Consider the following 23,314-nt stretch of genomic DNA (forward strand, 5'->3'; position numbering starts at 1 on the left):
AAGCACAAGGTGGAATCCACCTTCCAGATCAATTGTTGCAGCTATTGAGTCATAGTAAAAGCAGATGAGGTTTTAAGTGACTAACGACTTGAAACTAGCTCCCTGATTGTTCCCTGTCATCCTGTTCAATGGTGATCCAGTATCTGGAAGTTGAGGAAATTATTCATTCATTAATAAGAGGGAAGGCAAGTAAAAGCTCCAAACAACAACTTTGTCAAGTACAATTTCTTTCTCTATCATTATTTTATCAATTAAATGAAAACCAAGGAAAGTGGTTTGCTGCTAATTGTACTCTTACCATTAAATGGAGCTTATGGAATTGATCTCACAAAGAAGAATGTCTAAAACTCTAATGCTAAAATAATCTATTTATCTGCCCTCTCCAGTTATTCTTCATCTTGGCTTGAATTGACACCAAAAGCAGTAGGAAGCAAGGAACAGACCAGAACTATGAGGAAGATGGATGAATATTGATTGGTTAAAGTTAACAATGTTAATTTTGGAGGCTGGAAGTGGCTAGACTAATGGCCCCACGGTGAAGAGTATTGACTGCTCTTCCACAGTATAGTGAGAGCTGCGGGCTGCGTTGCCGCCCAGATCCCAGCTAGCTTACCCCCCAAATAATAACACACAAATTGTATTCTTTTAAATACTGCCTGGCCCATTATATTTACCCTCTTCTTGGGTAACTCTCACATCTTGACTAACCCATTTCTAATAATCTGTGTAGCACCACGAGATTGCGGCTTACCAGGAAAGATTCTAGCCTACGTCCATCTCTGGTAGGAGAATCATGGCGACTGATTCACTTCCCTTTTTCCCAGCATTCTGTTAGGTCTACTCTGCCTATCTAAGCTGCTCTCCTATCAAAAAGCCAAGGCAGTTTCTTTATTAACCAATGAAAGTAACACATAGACAGATGTCCTCCTCCATCACCATAGGACCCAGGTTCAATTCCTAGTACCTGCATGGTTGCTCACAACAATCCATGACTCCAGTTTCAGAGGATCCAAATGCCTTCTTTTGGCCTTCATGGGTACCAGGCACACATATGGTAAATAGGCATGCATGGAGTCAAAACAACCAAACACATAAAAAAGAAATATATTTTTTAAGTGACTGTTTTTGTTTCTGTTTTCCACAATAAAAATGGACAAATATGTGACATGGGGCAAATTTTTCAATAATCATAAGCTCATTATTATATAGGTTTTGTGAAGGTTATATAAAGTCAATTATGAAATACACTCAGTACAGTGTTTGGCATGTAGTAATCTGTCAATATTTGCTGTGTGATGTCATCATTATCATTACACTGATGCCAATTTTAAAATGAAAGTATTCTCATGTGTGGTAGTTAACACTTATTACCAACTTGACGGAATTTAGAATCACCTAGGAGACACATCTGTGCACATCTGTGGGGTGTTTCAGAGAAGTTAAACTGAGGGAGGAAAACTCACTCTGAATGTAGTAGAACAGTGCCACAGACTGGGATCCTGGCCAGAATTAGAAGAAAAAGAAGAAAAGAGTAAGCTAGCATTAGTAAATAATACCAGCATTCTTTTTTCTGTGTCCTAGCTGTGAGCAAGTTGCCTGCTGCCATGCCTTCCCTGCCCCGAGCGACTATGCTCACTAAACCATGAGCCCAAAAACTTCTTTCTTCTTCTGTAGTACTTTCTTTCAGGTATTTGTCCACAGTAATGACAAAATACCCTAATATATCATGCTTTAGTTTTCAGAAAAAACAATTATATATAGGACTTCTTAAATTTTTTACTTATGAACCATTTCACTGAAGAAACTTTCATACAACCCCAAGTATTCAGATATAAAAGTAGATATATAAGTCAAATTACTGATGATAAATAATAAATAAATTTATTTTAAAACAACCTTGATATATGATTTTTACCATTTATTACAGATGAAACAAATTTGCACACTAATGAAAGGATGTGTTTGCTTTTACATAAAAAATAAGTTTTAGTTGAATATTAAATATGAAAGGACTTATAGCATCTTCCACAGTTTTCATTTGATTGGTATTTTAGTTTCATAATTATAAATGCTTGGAGTACAACTCCACATAAATATGTAGCACAAAATAGCAAAGTGTGTTCAGGGCCATGTTAAAAGCTGTTGGGAATTCTGTTCTAACACCAAGTCAAATACACTGCCTTTTTCTGAAATTCAATTAAGCAACTCAAGTAGTAGCTTATATCTTTATTTTCTTGCTATATCAAATTTTTACTTAAAACATATTTTTCAAAATTTTTATTTAAATTTTTTTTTTCAAACAGTATATTCTGAACATGGTGTTTCCTTCCTTATCTCATCCAAGACTATTCTTGTCATCATCCCACCCTGTTCTGTTTAGGTCAGAAAACATTTATTTGAAAAAAAAAATTTTTTTTTCAAACAGTATATTCTGAACATGGTGTTTCCTTCCTTATCTCATCCAAGACTATTCTTGTCATCATCCCATCCCATTCTGTTTAGGTCAGAAAACATTAAAAGATTCTGTTTTGCTTAATTAAACCACAGTTTTTGCATCATCAGGAAACATTGCTTATATAATAAACTCCCTGCAGTTTATAACAAGCTACAGTACTAAATCCGAGCCCATGTTTCAGGCTGTGCTTAGTGCCATCACATGGTGTGAGGTGAGGTCATGGACAGGCTAAATGTACCATGTTTTAAATTCAGAACCATGACTGCAGTGAAGTTGCACAATGCAGCTTGGGCTTCGACATCTGTAGATCCCAATGTTTTCTTTCTCTCTCTCTTCAGATAGCAAACAGACAAATACAAAAGGACTAAGCAAACCATAAAGAAAACAAAGCAAACAAGCAGGGAAAAAGTTAGAGTAGCACATACACATATAGAGACACATATGCACTCACACAGATTCCTTAAGAAGGCAAAATTGCAAACTATAATAGATAAACAAAAGATGGCTATGCTTAAAAAAATGCCCAAACAAAACATTATGAGACAAAACGTCTCTAAAGATACATACCACTGAGTTTCTTTTGTGTTGGCTGGGCAGGCAACCTGGCCTTAAGTGTGGTTTGTATACCCTCTGTGATGCCATTGGAGAAAACTTTTTTTCCATTGTGAGAAACTGTCAATTAAATAGCTTCTTGATTAGGGATGGGGCCTCATTTCCAGTTCTGTTCTCAGTGCTGGGACCTCATTTGGCTTCGACATCTGTAGATCCCAAGCACAAAGCAGCAGTTTTTAAAATCAAACTTTACTAACACAATATAATCCATAGATATACTACTTTGATGGTTACATGCTAAAGAACATATTAAATAGGTCAGAAAACATTAAAAGATTCTGTTTTGCTTAATTAAACCACAGTTTTTGCATCATCAGGAAACATTGCTTATATAATAAACTCCCTGCAGTTTATAACAAGCTACAGTACTAAATCCGAGCCCATGTTTCAGGCTGTGCTTAGTGCCATCACATGGTGTGAGGTGAGGTCATGGACAGGCTAAATGTACCATGTTTTAAATTCAGAACCATGACTGCAGTGAAGTTGCACAATGCAGCTTGGGCAAAGTGATGCCAGAAACATCTTGGATTCATTGAATGTTTGATTTTGAATTAATTTGTGTGCATTGTGAATTCAAAAACAAGTTGCTGTTATTAAGTTTTCATTTCCCTCCTATAATTTGTTATATGACCCCATAGGATGATGACCAACAGTTTTAGAATCTGTGACCTATATAGCATGAAGAATAAATGCACAGGTTAAGAGTACAAGACTGGTGTTCCAATGTGAGTCCTGCAACTTACTAGATGCAGATCTGGCCACACTCCTTAATCTCTCAGTATCTCCCTTAATGGAGGTTGGTAGTAGTATATCCTCGTGAGATTATCGAGATGATAGGAGAAAGTAATAGTTACATACAAAGCACAGTGTTGCATTAGTATAACATTAGTGGACAGTTGATCCAGTTGTCACAGAGTCCCTTTGGATGGGATGGCCCAGACTTGGTTTTCGGAAAGGAGGAAAGCAAGGAAGGACCTATCCAACTTGGCAAAAGCTTGTCATAGAGGCTAACCAAAGGCCACATATGTGTTTCTTACATTCCTTGAATTTCCTTTTCTGGGATTCATTTCCTTTGCTCTCTCAAAATTTCCGTTCATTCTTGTCAGTTCAAAGCCTTTTATGGAGATTTTTTTTGTGAGTTCAGTTTCCAGGTATTTCCTGCTAACCTTTCCTTTCTGTCAGTTTCCTTTTGTGTGGACAGTTTTTGTCTTGTGCTCACCAGAGCACAATCAGGCAACTTAGCAACCATCTTCATGTCCACAGTGGGGCAGCAGAGTGTGGGAGAAATCAGCCTCACCAGCCTACCTGCTTATGCTGCTTGCAATTTTCCTAAGCTTGATAGGGTACATCCCTGTCTGAGACCTGATTTCCCTGTTTTTATACAGAGAGCCCTGAACTAGAAGGGTAGATAACTATGCTACCAGCTCCAGTAACAAAGCCTGGCTGTGGGTCTGAACGTTTCTCTGCCTTCAGAAAATCAAAGGCGTTATATGCCTATTCAGCTCCCTCTTGGGATTTGCTTTCCATTAATCACAATTAATTCCATGATTGTCTTTTTTGTTCTCCAAGAGAAAAATAGATTTTCAAGTGATTTTAGCATACATAAAACTATATATAGCGGGAGATGAATGTGTTCATTTGTTTGACAAGTAATTATTTTATTACAGAAAGATCAAAATCTCATGTCATATACATCAAACCATACAGCAAAAATATGTATTTAGGATAATCCTCTTATAAGCACGGATACTTCAAGGACACTGCCGGTAGTTGCCTGTGAGAGAGATGGATTTAGCCAAGGGCATTGCCTGGAGCCATTATCCTTTGGGGTAGCATTAGCTGGAAGTTGACAGTCCTTGAAAATATGAGGCTCAGACATTGCTGAAAATCGCATTGCTGTCTGCACTAACGACCACAGGGATGTGTCTCCATTGGGGAGAAACTGGGCTATGCTGGAGGAGGCAGGGGAAATCAATGGGTGAGGGAACAACTTCATTTAACTGCTTATCTCTGGTGCCTAACAAACTTTTACATAGTGCAATGGCTGTACCCTCATCTTATTCTCTGTGCCATGGATGACCCATTTCTTTTCTTTAAGCCTATTTTCCTATAGACAATGAGAGATATCAATTACCTTCAGAAATGGTTCTGCATCAGAAAATTGGGCAGAGAAGTTTTGAAACACTATGTTTGTGAGTGAGGGGTGAGAATTAGAAAGCTGATCTGTTAGATCTCACTGATCATCTTCTAGATTCAACATAATGAGACATTTAAAGCAACGACACCCTACGCATCCCAGGGAACATGAGGCTATTTTTGTTCTGACTAGGAAAAGTAACAAAGGTGCTTATAAGCAGTTTTCTCCTTCCTGAAATAGTCTGCCTGAGAAACGGTGTTCAGCCCTGAATTAACTGCTTGTTCCAGTTCCAGTTCTGCAACTCCAGAGGAAGAGAAGGCACTCACAAATGCCTGAAGGGCAGATCCTCTGCTTGTTCTTATTTCCTGTTGTCTTTTCTGAGGGCCTCCTAGGCACAGGTCTATGAAATGGTTGTTATACATCATACAACCACACGATGGCAGTAAAGCAAGGCAAATTCACTTTGTTTAGCACAACAGCGCTTCACTTTGCAGATTGTGACTCACAATTTCTTTGCTTCCATTTCCTGCCCTGGAGTTGCTTCTGTAAGCTTCAATGCCAATTTCCCCTTCCTCTTTCACCTTTATTGTGTCCTAGTCTTTTCCATTCTACTGTAGGATGAAACTCTATCTTCAGCCTTTGTTTAAAAGCAGAACCTCAGACTCTATTTTTAAGAGTAGATGTTAACACGGCAGCACCCAGTCATAGGACGCTGACAGGAGGATGGAGTGAGATAATGTACAAATGAAGTTCAGTGCAGAGCCCACTCCTTGCAAAGGAAAATGGGCACAGGGAGGACTAAGATTATTTTTGTTATAGGTCAGACTAACCCACAAGGTTGATTATCAAAGTGAAACGGCTTGCAAAGAAGAAAAGCAAACACTACCACACTCCTCGGAGCAATTCCCTGATGAGGTGACAGTTACAGGGGCAAAAGGATATGTTAGGGTTATGTCATGTAGTTTCCTGTGCAACTGTCATGAAACCTCATCTAAGTGAATTGTAAGAATTGGTGAGAAAGATAAAAATTTATCTCTCAAGTGAAAGCCCCTAGCACAGCACCAAAATAGGGTAAATTCTAAATAAAATGGATTCCTTTTAACGTTTTCTTTCATGGGCTAATGATACACCCTACATCAGGCCCAGTGAGCTGGACCTAAGAATCCTCGGATTCTTCCCCAATGATACAGGTTCAAGGAATCTGTAAAGGAGCCTGGACGTCTGCATCTTTGTAGTCGGCATAATAACCAGGCTAGCTTAATATGAAACAGCAAATTTTAATGAAGGAATAGCTTACAACACCAGGGAAACAGCAATGAGCAGGAGATAAAAAAAAGAGAGCAGCTGAGCTCATGCCGCCAGAATTATATGTAAACATTAGCCTGAGGCGAACACGCCCCCATTGGGCAGAGTTTCCCCTACATCTCCCCTTTTTGTCTAAATAAGACAGAACTAAACCAAATACAACTATATACAATAGTAACAAATAATAAATATAACAATCAATATTGAGCAAGAAACATATAACAAAAGTTTTGCTAAACATTCTATCTCAAGGAGTCTAAATAATGTAGAGAGTAACTACAATTATATAATCTTCAACTCCATCAAAGATCTGAAAAGGGAATTAATATTATTTAACAAACGAGAGATATCCACTCTTATGCCCTGAAATAATTACACGGAAACTGTATTCTTTTAAACACTGCCTGGCCCATTAGTTCCAGCCTCTTTTTGGCTAGCTCTTGCATATTGATCTAACCCATTTCTAATAATCTGTGTATCCCATACAGGCTTACCAGGAAAGATCTTAACCTGCGGCTGTGTCGGGTGGGAGAATCATGGTGACTCACTGACTCAGCTTCTTTCTCCCAGCATTCTGTTCTGTCTACTCCGCCTACCTAATTTTCTGTCCTATCAGAGGCCAAGCAGTTTCTTTATTACTTAACCAATGAAACAACAGATAGAAAGATGACCCTCCTCCATCACATCTTGATGTTGTCTCAAGTATTTGGAGGGACTGTGACTGAGAGAGAGGAGCTGCAAACTACTCATGCTAGGCTCTGCACTAAATGTTATTTTTGTTTTAGAGTTTTTTTTTTTAATGTGCCATCATAGTTATCCCCTCAGTTGTGCTGTAAAGCAAATAATGCCACTTCTGTTTTCCCCATGAGAAAGAGAAGCTCGGAAAGGCTAGATGACTTGCCCGTGGCCATCCAGTTTGGAAGGGGCAGGGCATGCTTTCAAATGCAGTTCCCTATAACTGCCATGCTGGTGGTTCTCCTTGAACCACACTGACTCTCCAGTTCCAAAACTGCATAATCTCAGTCGCTATACCTCCTGACTAAGTCGGGGACTTTGAGAGCCACTTCATCTCTCTGTTAATTCCTTCTTGGGGAATAATATTCCTGCCAATAGCTATGACTTAGTGAATGGATAAAACTCAGGAAACAAGATTGACTGGAATAGTGGGAGGAAAAGATACATTGTCAATTAGGAAGCACTGTACTCACATTGGATGGTATAAGTTGAGGAATGTGTTATGACTGAGGGGTTTGGGACTGATAGGCACCAGATCCTGTAGTGTCATGGTTAATGCTCTAAACTCTCAATCCAGTGTTCGTATCTCAGTGGAACCTGTTCTTTGAGGAAGATACCTGGTCAGTCATTCTCATCAACTCAGACCATGAAACCCAATATAAACAGACTGCCCATGCGTGCTTCAGCATTGCAGGGGGCATAGTTTACTTCTTCACTTCTTTGGGGGCTGATTGACACATTTCTGTTAGGTGATAAAGACTGGATAAAAACAGCCAGTGCTGTCAGGCAGTGGTGGTGCATGCCTTTAATCCCAGCACTCGGGAGGCAGATCTCTGTGAGTTCAAGGCCAGCCAGCCTGGTTGATAGAGTGAGCTCCAGGACAGGCTCCAAAGCTACACAGAGAAACGCTGTCTCCACAAACATATATGTATGTGTATATATATATATATATATATATATATATATATATATATTGCTTAAAGCTGGCTTTTCCAGGATAAGTCCCAGGAAATTGCTTGAATAAGCATTCACTCATTCCTGATTCCTGTGATAGTTCTAATTTCTGGCTCTGGCCCTTTAGCATTCTTAGTATTTAAAGATGTGTCAAAATAGAGGTAATACTTCCTTATATCTTGCATGTTCACTATATATATAAAATATTGAATAAATCACTATAAAATGCAGAGACCAAAGAGCTTGTAATTTGTTTGGGGAGACAAACCATGCAGGCATAGAACTAATAACGGATGATGATGTTAATCCAAATGTATGACATTAGCAGCAACAAATGTGGCCATGCTAAAAGCACACAAAGGGAACTCTAGAATCGTGTCTTCCTTGTCTTAATATCTACTCTCACTTGGCTTACTGGAGACCTCTCTTTCTTTCCCCCCTCCTCTTTCTTCATCTTCCTCTTTTTCTTCCATGCCTTTAGATTCCTAAATATCCTGCAAACAATTTCCTTGATTTCTCTCACTCTTTGGGTCAAGTGATATTTATGAGATGCAAATCTAATGTCACGCTTCTTCTTTACTGATTGTGTCTTCCACATTACTTTCAGGATGGAGTCTAGACTCCACAACAAGTCCTGCATGGACCACACTCAGGATTTCCACTCTTGCCTAGCTAGCCTAAAAACACCGGGTCCTTCCCACTGTTATAATTTTGCAGTTCTCACTTTGTTCCCTAAGAATGTCACTTTTCCCTTTCTGATATGACTAAATTCTTAATTCACTTGAAAGTCTTTTCCCCTTTGAACTGGATACGCTTGCCTGTCTGCATCCTTGTATGACTGCATCATAGCACTTGCCAAATTACTAGACCATTTCCTCATGCCACTTCCTGGTTTTGACCTTACCTATGAGAGAGCAACTTGTTCAAAGAACTTACTACAGTGCCTGGCATGTGGAAGTATTTGACAGATATTAACAACTTCTGTTTCAGTTACTGGCTTATGCTAAGAAAGTTCAAGAGGTTGCAAGCAGAGGGCTATTGAGCAGATATGAGAGGAGAGGGACCAATAGAAGCCAAGTGTCCTAGAGAGCTCATGCTGAATGAATGCAGTCCAATATTTGCTTAGCTAGTTTTTGACTTCTCTCCTTAGGGAGGATGTCCAAAGCTATTGTAAGAAGCTGCTCTAGGTATAATTAATGGGATGTACAAAGGGCAACATGATGATATGGGCAATTTTGAAGGGATGGGGGGGTCAGTCTGAAGAAAGACAGAGAAACACAGTGATAATTGATCTGAGGCAGGCTTCTCCCCTCTGAAGAAAAAGATAAGCAAAGACTGCTAAGAATGATAACTATATAGGAAATCAAATAAAAGGAAATGCAGGTTGGCAAGGGAGATTTCATTAGGAATCAATTTGCTGGGCTGAAATGTGTGTCTGAGAGAGAAAAATCAGACAAACAAGGACATTTCTTTCTTCATGAAGATTTGACATTTTTGCAAATGTCACAGGTCTGGTCTTTTCTCCCATTCAGAGCACTGGGTTGGATCAAGATGAGTTTGTGAGCCTAGAATGCCTTCATCTTTAGCCGATCTGATTGGGTTAAAGTTAGTACTATCAGCAATAATGTGCTCACCTAAACAACTGAAATTTTCTGCATTTTCCCCCCTCTGCCAAGAGAGCTTGGCAGAATTCTGGAATATTCACTGGGTTCTGGGCCTCCAATCTGGGCTGTTGGTGACATAAATAGCCAGCTTGGAGTGTGAGTAAAGAGATGTTTTCATAGGCTTGGCTGTCTTTTTACTGGGGGCTGTGGTGGAGAGGTAATATGTTTGGCAATTGTTCTTGAATTCATTGACTTTGCTTTCTCTTTGAAGATCTGTCTCTGCTCAAACCTAGTACAGAAAGTTCTCTGTTCATTTACCTTTTGTTCCATTGACAAATCTCCTTATGTTGCTTCCTATAGAAGCCCTGAAAGTCTAAAATCTATAGCCATCATAAGACAAATGAGACCACTGTCTTCTTCCAAAACCCCACAGCTTCTGTTGCCTTAAGAGTTAGGTGATCTTGTCTGTTTCCAATTTCTAGGTGGATTTAGATATGTTTTTGTTTGGGTTCACCTCATTACTTAGCTTCTCTAAAATCATGAACTATAGACTCAGTGTCCTTTGTTTATATCTAGTATTCACTTATGAATGAGTACATACCATATATATATATCTTTTTGGGTCTGGGTTACCTCACTCAGGATAGTGTTTTTTAATTCCATTCATTTGCATGCAAAATTCAAGATGTCATTGTTTTTTACCACTGAGTAGTACTCTAATGTGTAAATGTGCCACATTTTCTATATCTATTCTTCAGTTGAGGAGCATCTATTTTGTTCCCAGGTTCTGGCTATTACAAATAATGCTGCTAAGAACATAGTTGAACAAATGCTTTTGTAGTATGATTAAGCATCTTTTGGGTATATGCCTAAAAGTGCTATTTCTGGATTCTGAGGTAGGTTGATTCCCAATTTTCTGTGAAACCACAATACTGATTTCCAAAGTGGTTCTACAGGTTTGCATTTCCATCAGCAATGGATGAGTGTTCTCCTTACTCCCCATCCTCTCCATCATAAGCTTTAAATTGGTGATTTTAATCTAATAAATAAATTAATTAAAAAGGAGTCAGACAATTGTGGCAAAAGTATAGCAAACTAGAAAATGGTAAGTCTTTGTCTTTCTCATTCTCATGTTATGCACCAATAGCAGCTTGGAAGAGAGGTTGTGACCAAGCGTCATAAATTTAGGTGAGCCACAGTGATGGGAAGAGCAGTTAGCTTTCCTTAACTGAACTGGCTTTGGAGAAATAATGTAGTCATTAGGAAGAGGTCTGGTGTAGAGCTCAGTTCTCCCTTCTTTGTACCATGTCATGGATGGTGTTCTAACACTCTTCTGCTTGCCTCAACTGCCCTCTTTAGTCTCTTCCTAGGCTTTGATCCCTTTCAAGTTCTTCTCCTCACCTTCTACTTCATTGATTCCCATGGGATGTATAGGTATCTTTTTGTAGGGAGCATCTTCTTGGGATCAATATCAACAACCCAGTTTGACATGGGGGACACTGTAAAGCTACCTGAGTTGGCTGACAAACAAAATTCTATTTATCTGTCTCTCTTCTTTATAGTGGAAATGAGGGTAAAGCAGATATGTAATTTGTTTTTACTCTATACTTTCTTCCTCTTTCTTGTTCATCTCAAGCTAAAACACAGCCTCTTCCATTTCCAGTCTTTTGCACATACTAAATGGGAAAAAGACGTCAATTTTGTTCTCAGCATTCTACCTGAACCATTTCCTCATTCTTCTAATGTCAAGAATCCTTACAGTTTGGATTTCGTCTTTTTTGTTTTGTTTTATTTCATTTCTATTTTTGAGAGAATGTCTTACTCTGTAACATTGGCTATCCCGGAACTCTCAATGTAGACCAGGTTGGCCTCCAACTCAGAGAGATCTGTCTACTTCTGTTACCCTACTCCTAGGATTAAAGGTATGCGCCACCACACCAAGATAGATTTCCTCTGTAGAGAAACAGATTGCTCTGTACATTCCTAAATTATTCACATTCTTCCCACAGCTTTATGCCTTCTTGTCCTATTCTGGAGCTCCAATCTCCATTACAATCTTATCCTTCTGCCCACTGATACCTGGGATACCTTACCTCTAATGTTTGGGCACCATCATGGTTTTTCCTATAGTAGTCATGCTCAGAGCTTGACTCTTAGTAACACTTAAATCTAGTCAAACTTTTATCCAGCTGAAAGTTTTGTATACCTCGTAGCCCTAGTAGTTTGTACAATTTAGTTAATATGTACCTGCAACATTCCTGCTTCTGCAGCTATTCCTCCAGACTTCCAGAGACTTGAAATAGCATCAGATAATTTTCTTCAAGAGAAGACACAGAGAACTCAAAAGACAGACTTACCTTGATCAATTTGTATGTCTGTAACCATCATCATACTTCCTTTCTCCCTCTAAAGACATTTTTCTTTGAGCAAGTTCTAGAGAATTATTTTTCATACTAAATTGACATTCTGAATTTGGCCCTTTAAAGGTGTAGACTTTTTCTCAGACTCTGCCTTGTTCTTATTACAAAGTCTGATGCCCACACCACTAATCCACAATACCCACTTCTACTCCACAGTACTCACTGCTAATCTACAGTACCCACTGCTAATCCACAGCACCCACTACTAGTCCGCAGTACCCACTGGTAATCTATAGTACCTACAGTTAATCCAAAGTACCTTGCTAATCTACAGTTCCCACTGCTAATTCACAGTACCTAATGCTAATCCACAGTACCCACCACTAACCCACAATATCCACTGCTAATCCATAATACAAGCATTAGATTGGGGCTAACTTCTCTGAGGGGCTCATCACAATTCTGTGGCTACTGTCAGGCATCATTCTCCTAAAGAGCATAGGACTTGTGCTTTACAGAGGATGACCAGTTTAAGTGGCACTCACTGCCTCCCTCCCATCCATTCACAGTAGACAGAAACAACTTAATGCTGAATCAAAGGAAACAGTCACAAACTCCAATTCAAATTGATTTGCGACTTGGAATAAAAGCAACATGTCTTGATTTAAATGTCAGGCCCATTGCTGAGTGATGATTTAATAACTTTTATGAGGGATTCTGTCACAGCAAATTCAAGACTGGAATAGAATGACTCAGAAAGGGTGTTAGAACTGATGCAGGAGCACACAGAAAGGAACAGACTTAGTGCTCATCCAGAAATTTTGCATAAAGCTAATTTGCAATAAGAGTCGATTCTCTTCCCCTATCCTGTCACCCAAGCTTCCTCTTCACAGACACCCATGTACGGATGTGCGGGAAATCTCTAGGTGTGATGCCGACTCACTAGAGTTGCTTCTGAGGATAGAGGCCCTGGAACAAGTTTAGAACAGAGGTTCAGAAGCAGCACATTTGATTTAAGGACAAGGAATTTTAAATGTTCTTACTGGAACTTACAAGGAACAGTACTGCTTCTCAAGAGATTTTAAGAACAGATCTGGTTCCGGAGTTCCACCTTTGGGGAGCTTCTTAATTTCATTTCCCCGTCTTAATGGAGAGTTTACACCTGTGAATTTAAGAGGTATTTTCCTAACTCTACAGTCTCCAAGCTCCAAGGAAATTGGTATTTTTCCCTAAATACCTTTAGAAATTTCTTTACTTGAGGTTTCCCAGGCTTCCTTTTTGCGCAGTTACTTCCTAAGTCAAGAAGGAGTGACGCATAGCCATTCAGAACTGAGAACATATCTTGTTGGGCTAACTCCTGAGATATCAAGATACATTTTGAAGAAAACTTAAATAGTAAACATCTGCTATTTGCCTAGGTAAAGGTTCTTCAGACTTGATAACAATATTTTGGTTAGACCATTTTTTGTCATAGAAAATGGATTTGTGTATTGTTAGATATGTGTGTACAGCATGCTTGACTGTGTAGGTTAGTAGTTATTCTCTTCTGAAGTCACCAGACACTTAAATCCTTTCCATAGAAGTTTAAGGTTCCCAAACTATGCTTTTAACATAATGGATCTCAATGGAAAGCAACACTCTTCTCCCCTACTTATAACTGTAAATATATGTGTGTATACAAATGTATATTTACAGATATATATGTAAATATATTTCTGTACATGTATGTACAAATATATGTAAATCTATACAGATATATTTGATTTTGAAACTGGAGTAGGGTAAGTCAAAAGTTATTCTGTACAACTAATAGACAGAAGCCAGAGAGGTACAATTATTAGAATATCCACTCTCTAAACATTCCCACTCTAAACAAAAAAATTGTTCACCCTGAAATATAAATATAAAATATCATTGACAAATCTTGTTCTTTCAAATCATCCCTTGGTTGCTGTTGGAAGGCTGCTTGTTCATTTCCTGGTCACCCAGACTCCCGATATAATCACACAAAAACTATATCATTTAAATCACTGCTAGGCCTATTAGCTCTAGTGTCTTATTGGTTAAAGCATTTCTATTATTTTATATTTTACCACAAGGATGTGGCCTACCAGCAAGGCTCCAGCTGACACCTCACGTCTTTCCCTCTGGCAGCTCCATGGCATCTCCCTGACTCTGCCTTCTTTCTCCCAGCATTCAGTTTAGTTTTCAGCATTCGGTTTATTTTTCCCTGCCTATCATTATTCTGCTAAGCCGTTGGCCAAAACAGCTTCTTTATTCATTAACCAATGAAAACAATACATATACAGAAGGACTTCCCACACCACTTGGTTAAAAAAAACCCACCACCACCACCACCACTGACAACAAAATAGTCCATTGTTTCACACTATTTGTGAGAAAGGATAAGAGCTATCTTCTCTTCTAATGTAGATTTACCTTATCATACTAGTTACTTTGCCTTGATGTAACCAAGATACAAGACAGAAACAAGTTAAGGGAATAGATGTCTATTTTGGCTCACAGATTTGGTCCCTCATGTTGGGAAAGTACAGTTGCTATGCCTATGCCAACTATTAAACTGTCCAAGACTAGAAATCAGGCAGAACAAGCAGGAACTAGGTGTGAGAGCCTTCAAAATCCTGCCATTAATGGTAATTTGGCCAGGCAGACCTCTGAAAGATATCACATTCTTCAAAATAGCACCATAACATGGGGACCACAAACACCCAGTCCTGTTTAATCTATAACTGAATATTATTTGAAATTTTACCTTATGTCTGAGTGGTAAAAATACTTCTAAACACATATTGTTTTGACTCATGTAACTTTGCTTTCTGTGCCTAAAGTGCTTACTTCCCACTAGATGGAGCAGATAGAAACAGAAGGATCTCTAGATCTTTCCAAACTGATGAATTCCAGGTTCCATGGCAAATGATTGAGGAAGACATCTATGTTGACTTCTGGCATCAACTCTCACTTTTGTGTTTGCACACGCACGCACGCACGCGCGCACACACACACACACACACACACACACACAGAGAGAGAGAGAGAGAGAGAGAGAGAGAGAGAGAGAGAGAGAGAGAGAGAGAAACAGACAGACACACACCACAACACAAGGGGTGTGGTACTGGGGCCCCAAAACGTGACATGATTGATTGTTCCTTCCTAAAAATTTAGATAATAGTAATTTGTATTGCCTAACTTTTTTTCTCTTGATATAAATGGAAGGCATCTGTGGAATTTTAAATCAGCTCTGGCCTTAACACCATGCCTCTGAAGGTTTTATATTGGTCAAGTCATTTGCCTTCCTGAAACTCACTTGAACAAAGATAAATATGATAGCTGTGAGAATCAAGTGAAATTGCAGTACTCCAAATATTGGGTTCTATCTAGGGCTGATAGTGTATTCCTATGAGAATTGCAAGTTAGAGGCAAGCCTGGTCTACATAAAGGGTTTGGATCCAGTATGGGCAACGAAGAGAGATCATGTCTTTAAAAAGTTGATGCATAGTTGCTATTAGGTAAATATTTGTGAACAGACTCTGAGTACCAACAGTCATTACATCTGATGTTGAGGAGTTGATGACAGTCTGGTGGACTTCCTTAGAAGTAGTTAGAAGTGAAGAGTGGCATCACATTGCTATTGCTCCCTGTTTCTTCATCTTTCCATGTCAGACTCTTCTATCATTGTCCAAGCACTAGCTGGAGTGATTGGTAGTGATTATTAAAGTGGAATAATATTTCTATATATATATATATATATATATTGCTTGTTTTCTTTTGGTAATACCAGATTTACAGCTCCTCTGTTCCCTCAAGTAGAAACCATGCAGGGCTGTGAGTAGGGTATGGGATGAAAGCTCTACGTCTTTTGTTTCTCTTTAGCTTACATCAGAATCCTGGGACTTAGTGTCTTAAGGAGGGTGTTTGCGAGAGGAAATTCAGAATGCACTTGGGATGGCTTCAGGGGCACATTGGCTTCTCACACAGTGGTAACTGCTTCTTCCCTTTGAAAGGCTTACTTAGGTCTTTATTGACATCCCTTTACCTGGTGGAGCTGTTCACACTGGCTGTTTGCTTCCTGATTAGGGCTTCGGGGTAAGGTCATGCTATGCATATATTCTTTTCATCTAAAGCAACAAATCTTTTTCTGGTCCCAGAGTGCATTTACCTAATAAATTATTCCTGCTGCTCTAATGAGGGGATGACCTGGTAGAAGAAAGAAGAAATGGAAGTGTGATGCCCTTTCTATGCTAGATAAGGCAAAGCTGAGGGGCACGAAGTTGCTTAGCAAAGGGTATACCTCAGGATGGCTCCATCTCAGCAATGGCTCGTGCCTATTCTGCAATGTTAGCATGTTTTAATTGGTGAAGCAAGAAGAGAGGTTCACTAGGAGTATTTTGCAAGTTGATTCCAGGGTTTCCTCTTTAGAACTGATCAAGTCATAAGAGGTAACATATGAGACTGGGGGTTAGAGATTTAGTTTAAATTCCTGCCTCTGCCTTAGGAATCTAGGACAATTCCTAAGCGTTTTGTTTATTTCTAAGCCGTATATTCCAGTCTGTAAAATGGTTAGAATAATTTATGTAATATAATGATTGCTGAATAAGGTTTCCAACTCCATTTTTAATGTAATTTCTCAAGCATTTGTTTAGAATGTATAGACGAATTGGGAAAAGCTACCCTCTCATAACTATGGAAAACTAAGGTAAGAAATAATATAGAAATATTTGTGAATTACTTCAAAATAGACTGCCATATACTCTACCCACACTATACCATTTTTTTTATCATGTTGAAACCACTTTGGAATTAGATGCATTCTTTTATCTAAGGAGTCATCTCTATTAAAACTATGTCCTATCAAGACAGGGAGCATTGGGGAAGGTAATGGGGTATGTGTACAAATTGGAACAAAGCATAATGATATGTATGTATGAAAATATAATAAAAACAATTATTTTGCATGTAAATATTTGCATCCCAATCATTCCCAAACAGTTCTACCACCTATAGACAAAGCATTAAAATATATGAGCATATGGTGGCCATGACATTCAAACCACCATAATGCATTCTGAATTTCCTCTCGCAAACACCCTCCTTAAGACACTAAGTCCCAGGATTCTGATGTAAGCTAAAGAGAAACAAAAGATAATTTAAAATAGCAATTTAAAAAGTGTTTAAAAATTCTCTCTCTTCTCTCTGATAGCATTGGTAACCTAATTTTCATTATTATTTTGCCTTGGTCCACAGGAGTTTAGGAAAAGTTCCATTGCTAACAGATAATCTTTCTGTACATGGTGAATAAGTATTCCTCTCATTGATTAATAATAAAAGCTCTTTGATCAATAGCCAGACAGGATAAGGTTAGGCGAACAATCAAACTGAGAACTCAGATGAGGGGGAGCAGAGTCGAGAGAGATACTGACTAGCCAGTCACCAAACAAGCCGGGAGTGTAGAAGATGAGGTAACAAGCCACGAGACACATGGCAAAAATATAAATATTGATATAAATATTGGTTAATTTAAGTGTAGGTGGTAGCTGGTAATATGCCTGAGCTTTTGGTCAAGCATTAATAGTATTAGCCCCCAAGTGATTATTTAGAAACAGCTATAAGACTGAGTGGGACAGAGAAACTTCTGTTTACTTTCCGTTGCCTATGTCTATTGGCAAAATAGTACTCCTTGGAATGACTGACATTCGGGCACAAGTCAGGATAGGAGATAAGGAAGTGGTTATTCAAGGACAAAAGAAAGGAATGGTGGTAGTTTGACATCCTCTTGTGAGAGAATTTGACTTAGGTAGTTCAGGAAGAAAATCCTAGAAGTAATTAATGAGATCATATGAATCATAGAACACTGATATACAGGGATTGTGATGGGAAGTGTATGTATACATACAGATTCACAAGAAGGAAGCATTTTAGGCAGAGGAACCATAATATGCATATGTTTTATAGTAAAAGGGCCATGGGGACATTCAAGACACCAATAGATTATTACTTTGGGTTTTCAAACTCGGTTGAAAATTTAGATGAGAGTGTTTTGCGTTGATGTGTGAAAGTGAAAGTACACCAAGATTCAAAATACTGCCAGAGTAAATCTGACATAGTGAAATTATATCCACTATGTTCAAAAACACTGAAATCATCAACAAAAATGTATCAAAGTCCCCTTACTGTGAAGGGAGGAACTGTCAGATTACAAACTATGTGGAACGTAAAGTTTCTTCCCAATATTTTCTCCAACAGCTGTAGCCATATATGAGATGCTCAGATGGATTCCTGGATCTTTATTGGTTGGGATGACTTGTTTCCAGTAGGTACCAAGTTCTGAACAGTATTCTGTGTAAGATATGAATCAGTGAACAAGAGGATAGAAGGTACTATTTTTCTCAGGAGAGATAACGTGAGTGCTCTCTTAGTTAGGGTTTCTTTTGTGGTAATGGAACACCGTGACCAAAAAGCAATTTGGGGAAGAAAGGGTTTATTAGGCTTATATTTCTATACCTCTGTTCATCATAGAAGGAATTCAGGACAGAAACTCAAACAGGGCTGGAACATGGAGCAGGAGTTGATGCAGAAGCCATGGAGAAGTGAAGCTTACTGGATTGCTCTCCATGGCTTGCTCAGCCTGCTTTCTTATAGAACCCAGGACCAGCAGCCCAGAGGTAGCACCATACACCATAGGCTGGGTCATCTGCCATTGATCGACAATTGAGAAAAAGCATTATAACGGAATCTCATGGAGGCATTTCTTCAGTTGAGTCTTCTTCCTCTATGATGAGTCTAGTTTGTGTAAAGTTGGCACAAAACTAGCCAGTACAAGCAATGACTTAGTATTGTATAGACTACTGAGGTGGGACATTTGGTATAAACTAAAAGGCAAAAAATGGAAAAGCAAAGCATCATAACTTGAACCCATCTGAATCTTTCCATGACACATCAGCAATTTTGATGTGAAATTTAAGATTTACTGAGTACCATGTGAAAAAAACTAATTGGTATTTGTTCAAATGTAGGAGATTTGAAAATAAAAGTTTTTTATAAACATTACTACTGGTATCTTTGATGACAATTAGCCTTCTGCAAGACTGTCGTATAGAGAAAGATCACTGCCTATTTCTCTTGTCAGGACCAAATTTGTATAGTTAGGCACCTATCACCATTTCCAGAATTCTACCAGCTCAAACACTTCATTTTAGCAGTTCGTCATTCTAATAACTCATTAAATAATAGCTCTTTCTCTGGGAGTTAATATTTCCTGAAGGATTTTTACTAAAAGCATAGATCTGTCAAAAAAAGTTGACCTACTTTTATAAAATGGAAGGAGGTGTTTAAGCACATGGCACTTTTTTCTTACCTTTCAAATGGAAGCTACTCCATTTAAAACTTAACTTTGATTACAATGTATACTTTCTAATAAGTACTGAGAGGTCAGGTTAAAATAGAGACATATAGTATATTAAGAAGTAAGGGACTTGATTTCAGCAGTCTCAGCTCCTGTTGATTCAGGACAAGGATCTTTTGGAGAAGCAGATGTACAGTAATATATCTCTTTGGTTAAAAATGAAGTGCTTGTGAAACATCTTTAAGCATGGTCTGTAGTCCAACTCTACCGCTTTCTAGCTGTATAAGTGTTCATAGCATGTACCATGTCTGTCACATCATTTATAAGATAACAAGAGTATCTGGGTCAGGAGGTTGCTGTGATGATCAATGAGGTCTATGTGTAAAGAACTTAGTATACTGTTGGATATTTTACTAGCTTTCTCCTGTCATCATTGCAATTATTATTGCTGCAGTGTCACCACCTGCACCATTCCCCGGTTCCTACTCTAATAGAAAATATGGTTTTATAAGGTCTTGCTAAAACATGGACCAGCAAACAAAAAGGAGGGAAGGAGGAAAGAGAAAACTTAGCTTTCATATCTTTTTTCTTTCCTTACTTTAACCATCACATCTCAAAGAAGATGTGTCAAGAATATACTTTTATAAGGAGAAAAACTCATGGGGCCCCACTCGTAGATAAAGACCTACAGAGAACTAAGGGGTGTTGAGGGTAGAGGAGAAATAGTCTTCTCCCATGGAGGAATCCCCTAGTTTGTTATTCAATTTCAAGTGGTCAGCCCTGAAATCATGTACACAGACACACATACATGCACGTGCATGTGCACGCACGTACATGTGCACGTACACACACACACACACACACATGTACACACACATGGGTAGAAGCTAGGGAAGACAGAAGTAGAGCTTGGGAGATAGGAAAGGTAATAGGTAATGGAGGAAAATTATATAATTATGTTGTAGGAGGCCACTTGCTTTATTCCCAGCTGCTTGGCAGCTCATACCTAAAATAACCACATAGAAAACTATATTACTTAAATCACTGCTCGGTCTATTAGCTCTAGCTTCTTACTGGATAACTCTTACATATTAATTTAACCCATTTCTATAAATCTGTGTATCGCCACGTGGCTGTGCTCCAGCAGGGCTACATGGCTTCTGTCAGACTCTGCCCTTCTTTCTCCCAACATTCAGTTTAGTTTTCCCTGTCTAGCTAAGTTCTGCCCTGCTATAGGTCCAAAGCAGTTTATTTATTCATTAATGGTAATCACAGCATACAGGGGGAAATCCCACAGCACCTCTTTTTTCTGTTTAAAAAGAAAAGGAAAGTTGTAACTTTAACATAGTAAAATTACATAAAACAGTTATCAAACAAGAATTACAGTTATATATAGTTTATCTTTTATTATAACTAAAGAAAACTATAACTATAAATTCTTCAACTCCATCAAAGACTCCAGAAGGATATAATATTACTTAAGTAAATAGAAAGTGCATTGTAAGCAACTTCCAAATCTCTTAAATTGACAGAGACATCTTATTGCCTGGACAGCGACCCTAAGTTCTTCTCTAACATTGGGGGCATCTATCTTCAGCCTACAGGGCCATAGTATCCAGCAGACTTTTCCATGAAGCAGGAAATTATAAAGACAGTTCCACCTATATTGGCAGTTTTTAATAATTTTTTTCTGTGTCCTGCAGAATGTCTAGCAGACTCTTTCATGAAGCAGGAATCCCAAAGGACCATATCATTTTTAGGCAAGTTAAGCAGTCATTTTTCTGTGGGTCCTGCATATCCTGTCATCAAGCAGTCCAGGCATGCACAGTTTCATGCCCAAATGACTAACGATCCCCATAAGGAGCCGTTTCGATGCCCATCTTCCTCTTGAAGTAGATTGGTGCAGCCAGGAACAGATGTGTCTCATTGTCATTAAAAGTCATAAATTCTTAAACATTTTAAATGCTGTATTCTGTAGTCTTTGAAAAGTCTGAAGAATGCCTATCCATCTGAAATATATCTCTGTACATGTAGAAAATCTAACTAACATGACTACAAGCCTGACTATTATAGACGATTATCTACTAACCTATAGTTTCTAATTATATATTACATTTATAAATGAGCTGGACAAATACAATACCTTAATCAAGATCAGAAATACATAGCATAACAAAATTGACCTTAAATTTGTATCAATAAACCAAAATCCGTACCAATGCAAATCTCTTTAGCATAATTATATTTTAATTTAAATATACTTTTAAAGGTTATGTTTACAGTTTATTGCAAAAAGGATATAGAAAAAGACAAATCAACATTTATACCTCTATCCCTCTTTCCACAGGAACCTGTAGACTTGGCTGGGCCTATTACTGTGCTGGGGGTGGAGCTGCTGCAGCCATGTTGATCTGTACCTGGCTCTCTTGTTTTGCTGGAAGAAATCCCAAGCCAGTCATGTTGGTGGAGAGTATCATGAGGAATACCAATTCTTACACCATGGAGCTTGATCACTGCCTCAAACCTTAAGCCTTGACGAAGATCATCTGAAGAGGGTGGGAATGGGAGGGAAACAAGCCTTGAAAAGAGGTACTATGCTAAGGCAGCCACCTACTGGTAGTGTAGCCTAGTGCTTGCATGCTTTGTAACCACTTCTCATTCATTTTCACATCCCCATAAAGCTCTAAGTCCTTACCTATTTATACATTTCATCAGGCACAATGATGCTCTCAAATACTCACTGAACAGAGTTTCCACTGACCACCCAAGTCCCATTGAGACCTTTATACAAAATACGATTCTCACTTGGAGGTTAACTATATAAGTGAGAAACCCCTCAGAGTTCTGTAACACTTCCCATTAACTTTAAACCTCAGAGAGATTTCAGGAGCAGTTTTACTCAGAGATACTAGAAGATGGACTAAGCTGATTTCCATACATTCATTTCCATGGCTTTCCCTCTAATATTTATTATTGCCACAAACATATTTTGAGTATCAATAGGTAAATAATTTGTGACTTTCTTAGGGCTATGCTTGGTCCCATTTTTCTCTCTCAAGCATGGGGAAATTTGGTGAAACGGTAACTTCCAGTGGGGGAAAACATTAATCATGTTTGTTTGCATATAATCTGGGGCACTTTCCACATTATGCTTTAGAATATTCATAAGACTTAATTTTCTACTCTTTCTGGGCATTTGGTATCAAAATATTGTAATTGCTCCCCAACCCCTTCTAGATAAAGAAATATTGCCCATTGAATATTTTGAGTAAAGTCTAACATTTGTGAGGTGTTCAATAAATATATAATCACAGTGATGAAGGCAAGGATGTTCTTTGTTCTATTCTCCTTGAAAATTTTATCTGAGTTTATTATGTGACTAGGAAGTCTGCAATAACATTTGTCTTAGTAATCATCTGTAGTGTGATATAAGTTTCCTTGTCTGCTATAAAGACTGCTCTTCAAATCTTCTCACTTCCATCTGGGGTGAGTTAGATCTGAAAGCATACAGCCATGATGTCACCTAGGGCTGAAGTATTTTTAGGCCTGACTTCTATCCCATCTGTGATCAAGGAGGATGGATGGTGTAGAATTTGGTTTCTCCCTAGGGGAAATTAGCCTCACCCCTTCCCTCAGCTAATTAAGTCCAGTGCTATTATTCCATAACTCTAGTTTTAGGGACTAGAGAAGGACTGTGATGCAGCAAGCCAGCTCATCTGTTTCTATTCCTAAACCTTCTATCATGGATTTTGTCCATCTAGAAGGGGAAAACCTAACAAAGCTGGCTTGATT

At 38.5% G+C, this 23,314-nt stretch overlaps 1 protein-coding gene across 1 annotated transcript in view; it reads left to right on the forward strand.

Moving 5' to 3' along the window:
* LOC121441155 (LHFPL tetraspan subfamily member 1 protein-like) overlaps nt 1-22,051 on the forward strand; it is a 38,537-nt gene extending 16,486 nt beyond the window's left edge. Inside the window, exon 3 of the mRNA XM_041642285.1 lies at nt 21,870-22,051. Within this exon, the coding sequence (XP_041498219.1) occupies nt 21,870-22,051 (182 nt within the window). The remainder of the gene's footprint in view (nt 1-21,869) is intronic.
* The last annotated feature ends 1,263 nt before the right edge of the window (nt 22,052-23,314 follow it).

The sequence above is a fragment of the Microtus oregoni genome, unplaced genomic scaffold (genome assembly GCF_018167655.1).
Source record: "Microtus oregoni isolate MIOR12 unplaced genomic scaffold, Mior012 000073F_ref0000255, whole genome shotgun sequence".
NCBI lineage: Eukaryota > Metazoa > Chordata > Mammalia > Rodentia > Cricetidae > Microtus > Microtus oregoni.